We start from the raw sequence: 10,441 nt of genomic DNA on the forward strand, positions 1-10,441 counted from the left end.
CCACTTGTCAGTGGGCGTCACCGCACATCAGAGGATCCATGTCCTAAAGTAGTATATGTGGATTAGATCAAGCTCCTCATGCATGGTAATCCTGTTTGTCCTCAAAACTGCAGTCACTTGGTTTTAGCCCTTCAAAGACGGATATTTCATCATTCTTTTATGACAAGAATGGGATAGTGATCTTCGTATGCTCATCTACGTTGATGATATTATTGTGACCAGATCTTGTGAAAGAGCAGTTGATGCACTTAGAGATTTGCATGATGATTTGACTTAAGGATTTATTACAGCTACATTATAGTTCCAACGAGGAAATTACAAAAGGAAAATTAGGAAAAACAACATTGAAATTGCACTAATAATTTTGAGAGGCACAGGGGAGTGATATTTAACGGGGTTCATGGTGAACAAGCAAATGTAGATCTTTGGAACACTCACATGATTCACATCTTTTTTTTTTTGCGGATCACATGATTCACATCTACTACTTAGCCCAGGCCTAGCAATTATGGTGAGGAACATTTAATGATCTACCCTGTCGGTTATTGTCATAGATATAGGTCGTTTTAGTATTCCTAACTTCTCCTAAAGTAGGAATCCTTCTACATACCTATGGGTTTAAGCTCATTTTGTTAAATAAATAAATTAGCCAAGGATCGCTCTCGCATATATGACACTTACAGTGATTGCAACACTATCTAGAGACCACCATGTTTCTTTACCCAGTGTTTTCCAACCTAGTGTCCCCTTCCATCGATGAGAACGAATAATATATACCATGCATGCATGACTCAGGGTTGATGTAGAGAAATATTGGCATGCATGACCAACGAGATGCTCAACATAAGATAACTCATAGCTAAAGAAAAACCATGGACAAGAACATTACCAATTTAGGAAGACTCATGATGAATTGCTCTGCTGAAGGCCAGGAGAGAAACAAAGGAAAATTTAATAATCTAACCCATAACTGAAGATTTCTTGCCAGCACCTACTCTTGCACAACAGAATGGTAACATGTTAGTTTTGTGCTTGACCGCTCAAAGATTTAGTGCTACTTATGCAGCAGAATACTTGAAGGGCACAAAGAAAGAAAGCTAGAAAATGTTGTTGTATGTATGTGCATACCTCAACAGGAGAAGAGCAGCTTGAAGGACAGAAACTTGGACCGAAATTTCTAAAATAGTCCAATCAACTTACGCTACGCTAGTGCATGGCCAGATTAGAGTAGAAATGGAAATATGCAAGAATTGCAGTTTGCACTCCGAAGCTTGAAGCATGCGTTGGACCCTTTGCCTCCTCACCATGCTGGTAAACTTTGACGAGAGTAGGAACATGCTACAGAGATGGTGATGTGGCAATGGATCGATGGTCATGAGGACGATGGGGTTAGAAACATGCTAGACGATCTCCCTGCTGCAAAGACGCCACATTTGACACCTTCAAAGAATGAAGTGGAGGAAACCGCAAATTCCTTCATTGAGATGTTGGCCTCGTCAAAGAAACCTCTTTAAGAGGGCGCCAAAATCTCTCAGTTGGATGCCATCTTGCAACTACTGGCAGTCAAGGCCGAGTACGGCTATAGCTGAGCTTGCTTTGAAGCATTTCTAGAACTATGGGCTAATAGCCTCCCAGAGGGTGATGAACTACCAAAAGCATGTACGAGTCATAGAAAATCATCAAGGCGCTCTCTATAGAATATGAGAAGATACATGTTTTTCCAAAGAATTGTTTTTTGTTTAGGAATGGGTATGCAGATGAAAATTACTATAAGGAGTGTGGTACCTATAGGTATATTGAGATGGACACTGCTGATGGTCAGAAGAAGCAGCTAGCCATCCCTGCAAAGGTTCTTCCGTATCTTCATTTCATACCAAGACCGCATCCCCTTTTCATGGCCAAGGTGTCTGCCAAAATGATGAAGTGGCACAAGCAGGGGATTAGGTACCATCCACATAAGATAGTACATCCATCAGATTTTGCAGCACGGAAGGCATTTGATAGGGAATACCCCCAAGAAGTAGAAGAGGCTGGGAATGTCAGAATGGCAATATCAGGCGATGAGTCCAATCCATATGGTCAAATCCATTGCAGTGCAGACATAAAGGATCTTTCTCACCACATTCTTAACAGGAGTGCGCAAAACCTAAAAAGTCTATGTGTTTGCATTCTGCCAGAGCTGTCTCCTTGGACGACTGGAACTAGGGATGTTGCGTGGCCTTGCCTCCAAAGCATGTTCTCCGAGCCTCAAATGTGCCAAGGTGGTGACGCGAGCGGCTTCAAGCGCAGCTTTCACCGGCGTGTTGGTTGCAATTGGGGTCTGCAAAGTCTGTTCAGCTAGACAATTGAGCTCGGCAATTTGCTACTGGGTGGGGCCATTAACATCATTCTCAATCTGGGTTTTAGGTAGTTGTCTCATCAGATTGCTTTGGCCCGACGCGCCTGTGAAGATGGAACTAAAAAGGAAGGCGGAGTGGCGCAGTCTAGGCAAGAAGCTTTTCCAGACTAGCGATGACACCTTGGATGTAAACCAGAGGCCGCTGCTATAGCAGCAGTGCCGAGCGGCGACCCTGATCGAAACCGGTGTATCGTCTGAAGAGACGGTGTTAGATAGCTGAGCTCTGTTTGCAAAGTGTTATTATGATCTTGCGGGGACCCTTTGGTTGTGTTAGTTAACGAACTTGTTGTCTTTGATGCCGAAGCTGGTGGAACACTAGTGGAGTCGCAGGGAATGTTTGCTACATTTGCCTTTTCTTGTTCTAGCATAACACAACTAGAGGTGTTTTATTGATGGTCAATATTCATGGTAATAAAAATATGTTCATGTGATCAAGCGGTTGTGTTGATCTTCGCTAAAAGAATGGGCTCCAGAATAACAATTGGGCTGTGTTCCTCTACATCTAAATGTAAGGCGCTAGCATCACCACCACAACGCCGCCTTTGGCCATCGTAACCTTATTCCTAAAGAGACCTAACTACATCACCATAACACAGATCAAGGATTCCTGCTCCCTTCTTCGTCGGAGTTGCTAACGAAGGAGGAGACCATGGCCTCGGGGGTCGCCTTTCTTTCTGTGAGAGAGAAGAGGAAATGTGTATTGTACTCGTATGTCTTTAACAGTTGAAAACAAATAATAGAGACTTGCACTGATTCACACCTATAGGTAAGTATATATTGCTTTATTCAGCTGTTCTCCTATATATATATATGCCTCACACACCATGCATGTATCGTGTATGACCCCAACTTGATTTACCATGAACAGTTTATCTCGTCAGCAAGCATGTACACCAGCCGACCTCTCAGGCTCTCACCAGGTCAATATGACGGGTGCCAAGCCAACATTGGTGTCGAGCCCGAGGCGTCCCCACACGCCGGCCGGCGCTCCCACCTGGTCGTCGCGGCAGTCGTGGCACTCATCCACGACCTCGGCCATCGTGCTGCGCCCGGTCTCCGTGCTCGTGATGCGGAACATGATGCCGCACAGGCCCCCGCTCGTGTAGAGCTTGGTAGACACCGTCATCACAAATTCCATGTCGTCGTGGTATGTGCCGCTGCATGACGCCGGCCCGCGCTCCTCTCCTTTGTCGAACCCGCTCACCGTCATCACCCCTGGAGCCTGGACGATGGTGAGAGACGACGTCCCTGGATCAGCATGGTGCCAGGCGACAGTGCACGCCACCTGCAGAAAAACAAATAAGATTGCCGCCACCTTGGCTGTGTTCGCCGTGGTAATTGAGGGCCTGTTTGGTTCCAAATAAGTCACCAACTTATAAGTCGAAAAGTGAAAAAAGTGACTTATTTTGCCAAACAGACCCAACTTATAAGTCACCCCAACTTATAAGTCATAAGTTGCTCCACCCCAACTTATAAAACATATAAGGCCCTGTTTGGTTCATAAGTCTTATGACTTTTTTTAGTCCCAACTTATAAGTCCCAAGTCCCTAAAAAGTCCCTACCTGTTTGGTTCTTGGGACTTAACATGGACTAAAAGACCATATTACAACTATAAGTCCCTATAAGTCCCTCCTTGAGAGTCTTATTTTATAAATCCCAAATGCCCACTTTAAGTCCCTATAAGTCCCTCCTGTTTGGTTTAGATGGGACTTATAGAGACTTTTTTAAGTCCCTAAACCAATAAGTCCCTGAAAACAAACACCCTCTAAGTCATCCCCTTTTGCATGGGTCCCACCACCTTTACATAAAAAAATAAGATGAGAAGGTGTGGTCAGGTGACTTATAAGTCAGGTGACAACCAAACAGGCGTGACTTATAAGTCACTGGTTTTAAGTCACCTGACTTATAAGTCAGATGACTTATTGGAACCAAACAGGCCCTGAGCGACCTCCCGGTTGCGTTTATAACCTAGCTAGCTTGCCCTGTTGCTAGCTTTCTCTCAATGATGAGTTTATGTATGCTCGTGTTGCAGTGGAGACAAGACCGCTGAGCTAAGGCTAGTCATAGTGGGAGTAACTTAGCTAGTAACATAGCGCACTTCGAGAAAATTCTGCTTATGTGGCAAGTAATTAATGAGAGGTGGTAACATAATATGTTACTGTAACATAGCGCTTTCCAAGACAAGATGAGTCTACGAGCTAATAAATGAAGCCATCTATGATACTACTATTATATTACTTTGCATTATGAAGGTAGTAACTTAGACTAGTGTCATATGCATGACACTAGTCTAAGACACTAGTCTAAGTTAGTCCCCACTATGACCAGCCTAAGGGAACTGGACACTCGTGGCATAGGGAACTGGTATGGATTTTCAATCCATGTGAAAAGGACAAGATTAAATTCTTCGTTTCCCTCTCCAAGGTGCGATATACCACTCATGTGTCGTCACAGAGTCTGAATTTTATATCTTTATATCTTATATCTTGTCAAAATATAAGATGTTTTTTTGTCTAAATCTAGACCAAAAAAATCAACTTATATTTTGATACAGAGGTACTAATTGCCGGAACTATATGAGCCTCAGCATTAATCCTCATAAACTAATTTAAAAGATAAAATAACCATGAGAACTTTGTGCGTCTAGGATTAAACGAGATATGGGAACGCTACCGTGAAAATTGCCAGGCGCGGACAAGCTCGCACGCTCTCGGAATGGTCACGCGTTCGATCCCCTGGAGATGCGAGATGCCTGCCGTATTGTACGTGGCGGGTGGGGAGAGTTAATGCGCGTACGTAACCGGCAAGAGACGTTGGTGGTGCGGACGTTAGACGAGGATTTGATGGTGTTTTTGTAACGTGTCGTTTGTCTCCTGTTCTATACCTATGTGTACCGGAAGTAAGGGAACCGCGTGTAACGGGTGACGTACGTTATGTTGTTGTGCGGCCCACCGGATGTATTTAACCCAGCCATTAATGTGTCCTGGCCTGTCAACGCAGCTCATTAATTTGGTACTCCCTTCGTCTCAAAATAAGTGACTTAACTTTGTATTAGCTTTAATACAAAGTTAGTATAAAGTTGAGTCACTTATTTTGGAACGGAGGGAGTATTACGTAAGCATAGGCGGCCGCGGGAGAGAGTGATTTGTGCGTGGAGACCAGGAAGGCATCTAGGCAAGTGTGTATGAAATAATTATTTGTTGCTGCTAGTAGTTGGTGCATTAATTACTTTTTATTTCGGAAGCGAAAAACCGTTACTCTTTTTTTGTCATGCAAGTTTGTTTGTAGTTTTCTGGTGCATGGAACATCATTTGTTCTTATTTTACTTACTCGAAGAAAAATAATATAAATTCTTATTTTACTTATTCTTCCGAGTTAAAAAAAGACGCCAACTATAAATCACAAACCTTGCATAAATGGATGTTTTTATTCCGTGAGATTGGACAGGGTATGCACCTTGTGGGGATTGTTATGATAGAAAACACAAGTATGGTGTCGAAATCACTAGTTGAGGAGTACTCGTTGCAAAGATCACTCCAACTCCCTTGGTTACGACAAGTGGTGCACATGCAGCGCGCCATTTGTCCCAATCTGGAAGTTTTCCCTTTTTTCATAGATTCGTTTATTCAAAACGTTTTATCTCTCAAACCGTGCGTCCAAATCTCGAACCGCTTTCACCATTGGATTCCTCGCGTCGAGATCTTCAAAACTAGATTCCATGTTGATAGATTTTGACGAACTTTTTTTCACAAAAAACGGATGAAAAAACCGAACCGGGAGCACGGGTTTTTTCCCTTTCCGAAAGAGGCACGCCCGTGCCTCTCACGAAATTACAATCGTGCCTCTCGCGGAAACAAAACCGTGACCCTCGCGGAAGAAAAAAACCAGAGAAAACACGTTTATTTTTCCGAGGAGGCACGGTCGTGACTCTCGCGAAAGCACAACCGTGCCTTTCGTGGAAGCAAAACCGTAACTCTCGCGAAAGGAAAAAAACAGAAAATACGTTTTTTTTCCGTTTCCAAGAGGCACGGCCGTGACTCTCGCGAAAGCACAACCGTGCCTCTCGCGGAAGCAAAACCATGACTCTCGCGAAAAAAACGCGTTTTTTTCGTTTACGAGAGGCACGGCCGTGACTCTCGCGAAAGCACAACCGTGCCTCTCGCGGAAGCAAAACCATGACTCTCGCGAAAAAAACGCGTTTTTTTTCGTTTACGAGAGGCACGGCCGTGACTCTCGCTAAAGCACAACCGTGCCTCTCGCGGAAGCAAAACCGTGATTCTCACGAAAGGAAAAAAACAGAAAACACGTTTTTTTCGTTTCCGAGAGTCATCGTGAAAGCACACCCGTGACTCTCGCGGAAGCAAAACCGTGACTCTCGTGAAAGAAAAAAAAACAGAAAACGCGTTTTTTTCCGTTCCAAGAGGCACGGCCGTGACTCTCGCGAAAGGAAAAAAAAACGCGTTTTTTTGCGCAACTTTTTTGTCGAAAAGCTAAGGAAGACCGGTGGAAAACCAAAACGTCGAAAAAACCTGAAAAAAAACCGTTTAAAAAGCCGAAAACGCGTGCGAAAAAATAAAATAAAAACAAAATCCGGAGGGAGCGGCAGAGTGCGACACGTGGCGAATGGCTGAGGGCGCGACAACTGACGCTGATCGTTGTGAGACTCCTGAAGAAGCGCTCGTTAATTAGTTGCTCTCTAAATAAGTACTCATAATTTAATTTATCAGCGGAGCAGAAGCTAGATCTAAATTTTCGCAAAAAAAAGAAAAGAAGCTAGATCTAAATTTTCACGAACGGTGAACTACATTAAGCAGAAACCATACAATCCAGCTAGGCGTGGTGGGACCTACATTCAGTTCTCCATACAAACCTAACACAATACAATTTCCTGCGCTTGCACTTCTGTACTAAAGCGGTAAAGGGGGAAACGACAACTACATTTATTATTTCAGGCAAACCTAATAGTGGGCTAATCTTGTCAGGGCTTTCTACTTATGGAGTCGTACCTCCATCTTATCAGCTGTTACCACATCCCGCAGATTTTTCATTCATCAAGGCGTGCCCGCTTAGCTGGTGTGGCGCCATCATCGTCGTCGGTGGTGGATCCACGAGCGACTTTGGTAGTTGACTTTCAACAGCTGCTCACGTTTGTGGAGTCATCACCGTCAGCAAAAATATGGTCTTCTGTATCATATGTAGCCACCTCCTCCACAGCTGAAAGACGAGATATGGACTTCAGGTTCTTCTTTCAGATCTCCATCCGCCATTGACACGCCATCAGCCCTGCCATGAACTGAAGCCTGCATGCACGAGTCAAAAAATTTCAGATCTGCATCCTTACTGCTAGAACATGACAAGGGGGAACAACAGAACAGCAGCAGCAAAGATGATATGTACATACCGCGATCAAAGAGGATCTGCGGGAGAAAACTTCATGCTGTGGATCACTGCTTGTTGGCTGCTCTCGCTGGTCAACGAGTCGAATGCCGAATGAAGCAGAACTTGAAGACACCTGCCCAGCAGAGTACCCGATCGACTGAGCTGCAGACATCTCTGAACTCGTACGCACACATGCAGTCTCAATAAGCTGCTCCCATGCAGTTTCAAATTCGTCTACCGCGCCAGGCACCACCGGGGAGAAGACAGATCTGGTTTTACTTTTCAGCGTCAGTCGGGTGACGATGGCCCACATTATAGCAATCACTTATCCATCTCGCACGCGGCGTTTGTGTAACGGACGCATCAGACGGAGTTTCCTATGAACAGTACTTGCGCACCTGCACCAACAGAACATAACTATCCTGGACCGATATTTACCGGTTATGTTGGACGTCCCCGTTTCCGCACGTAGTTTGCGAACGTACGTAATGACGATGTATACATACAACCGCATTTAATACAGTACCCAACACGTCGTCGCTCTGTTCGCGCCAGCTAGCAGGAGCGCACGAGCCCGTCCGCGCCATCGCCGTTCTCAACGCTACCGCCTCACATTTACTAGCCCATACGTTCCTAAGGCCTGAGAGTCCAACAGGTTCACACTAGGAAAGGAACGTCCAGGTTGTACAAAACGAAGAAGGAAATGTCCAAAGTTTGTTAGGAAATCACCTAACCAACTATAGCTTCTTTTTTTTCTTTCTGAAAACTATTAGCGAAGTTTCCAGTGCATGCATGCATGCAAAAGATAGCAAATATGTGTATCACAGATCAAAGTCACGCACAACGTTGTTCTGTTTGCTAAAAATATGTGTACAATATTTTAGTGTGTGGGCGTAGACCTAGGTATGTGAACTACCTTTTCTCCCCCAGACGTGCACAACCACAAGTTTATTTTGCGAACAGACCACAAAGGATATATGCATGTACAAATCCAATCCCGTCAACAAATCAGCCTCCTGTATATACTCCCAAATTCGTTTGGGACATGCACATAGTTTTCTGAAAATGAAAAAATATAACTATCTCACAAATATATTAATAAACAAACCCTAGACAATATTATAAAAATCAAAATTGCTTAACTGTGCAAGCGCATTAGAAAACCCACTGCTTTTCAGAAGACTGGGCATGTCGTTTAAGTTTTATATTAAGGAATAAGACCACATTAATGTGAGAGCACTTAACTAATAAAAATAATAACACAATACCCAAAAGGAGAAATGCACATATTTGTCCGCCAGATAAAGCAGTGGAAATAGGATGAATTTTTTAAAATTTACAAAGTAACGTAAAAACTTACAGGTGGGCGTCCACTAATTTAGGGGGAAAATTCAAATTTCAGTCTTGAAATTAAAATTATAATGATGGCTTCTAGAACATTACAGTAAGAGTAAAAGAAAAATTAAATTAGAAAACTAGAAATGCAGAAAATTATTGAAAAGACAGAAGGCTTCCACGAGTTCAGAAACAAACCTCGAGAAGTTCAACGACCTTCCAAACATTTAAAAGGACAACGATAAACTTGAACCGAGTGGCGACACTTATCAATGCAGAGAGCTCACCAGCCTCTTGAACTGATAAGAACTTGGTTGGTAAGGGCATCGACGAGTTAGATATGTATGTGTGGACCGTGGAGAGTGATGAGCATAAACTAACCTCGCAGATCGGTTGTTGCACCATGTTTTATTTTTGCAGGGAAATATTCGATCTATTCATCTTCAATCATGGTAGTACAACGAACATTAGAAACAATAAAAATTACATCCAGATCTGTAGACCACCTAGCAACGACTACAAGCACTGAACCGAGTCAAAGGCGCACCACCGTCATTTCCCCTTCCCCACCGAAGCCGGACAAAATTTCTTGTAGTAGACAGCCGGGAACTCGTCATGTTGAGGCCCCATAGGACGAGTGCACCAGAATAGCAACCGCCGCCGATGAATGAAATTTTCTACACATGCATGCGGAACCAAGAAGTAACCATGTAGATCATATGTGTATAAAATGTTATAAAGAAAACATATTTTCATGTGTATTTATTAATTGATAAAATAGAAGCAATTAAATATATATAATGGTGGCACAAATTTTAATTGTGGCATAAAGGTTATAATATTTTATAGGCTATGAAAATAGGTAGTAACATATTAAAATATTAACAGAAATATTTTGTATTTCTAATTTGCAAATGATTCCTCATTTGCACAAATTTCCTATATGTCTTCATTCTTATGAGATTTCCATGTTCCAAACAGTGCCTTGGTTTTTTTTCAACATGCATGTCTGGTAAGTTACAATAGTAAAAAAACGGCATAGGCTAATTAACACCGATTGAAATGTGGAATGATAAGATGCACTGCATGACAATCCATGTGTGACTGTTCCTACTTTTTTTTGGCAAGCAGTTGTTTGGTGCATGCTCTTTTTTTTCTCTAAAGTTGTTACATGGGACAGTGGAAGCAATCTTGTTGTTCTGTACCAATAGATTTAGTTTTTGTTTTCTTTGGACATGGTATTGCATGCATCCACACTTCCCATTTGTATTGTAAGGTTTTGGAAATTTAAAGGAACTTATTCCTATTTGGCGACCCATGTAAACCTGT

General features: G+C 43.0%; 1 protein-coding gene and 1 long non-coding RNA gene across 2 annotated transcripts; both read right to left on the minus strand.

The window, feature by feature from the left end:
- Positions 1 to 2,995: 2,995 nt before the first annotated feature.
- Positions 2,996 to 3,608, minus strand: LOC120967231 (putative ripening-related protein 6). The gene is made up of 2 exons (XM_040393849.1): positions 3,345 to 3,608; positions 2,996 to 3,112 (listed from the first exon to the last, which is right to left on the minus strand). The coding sequence occupies exons 1-2, from the start codon at positions 3,606 to 3,608 to the stop codon at positions 2,996 to 2,998; spliced, it is 381 nt and encodes a 126-aa protein (XP_040249783.1).
- Positions 3,609 to 7,182: 3,574 nt separating this feature from the next.
- Positions 7,183 to 8,164, minus strand: LOC120965996 (uncharacterized). The gene is made up of 2 exons (XR_012186910.1): positions 7,800 to 8,164; positions 7,183 to 7,698 (listed from the first exon to the last, which is right to left on the minus strand). It is a non-coding gene; the product is annotated as an uncharacterized lncRNA (long non-coding RNA).
- Positions 8,165 to 10,441: the final 2,277 nt, after the last annotated feature.

Source organism: Aegilops tauschii, chromosome 6, assembly GCF_002575655.3.
Source record: "Aegilops tauschii subsp. strangulata cultivar AL8/78 chromosome 6, Aet v6.0, whole genome shotgun sequence".
Classification (NCBI taxonomy): Eukaryota; Viridiplantae; Streptophyta; class Magnoliopsida; order Poales; family Poaceae; genus Aegilops; species Aegilops tauschii.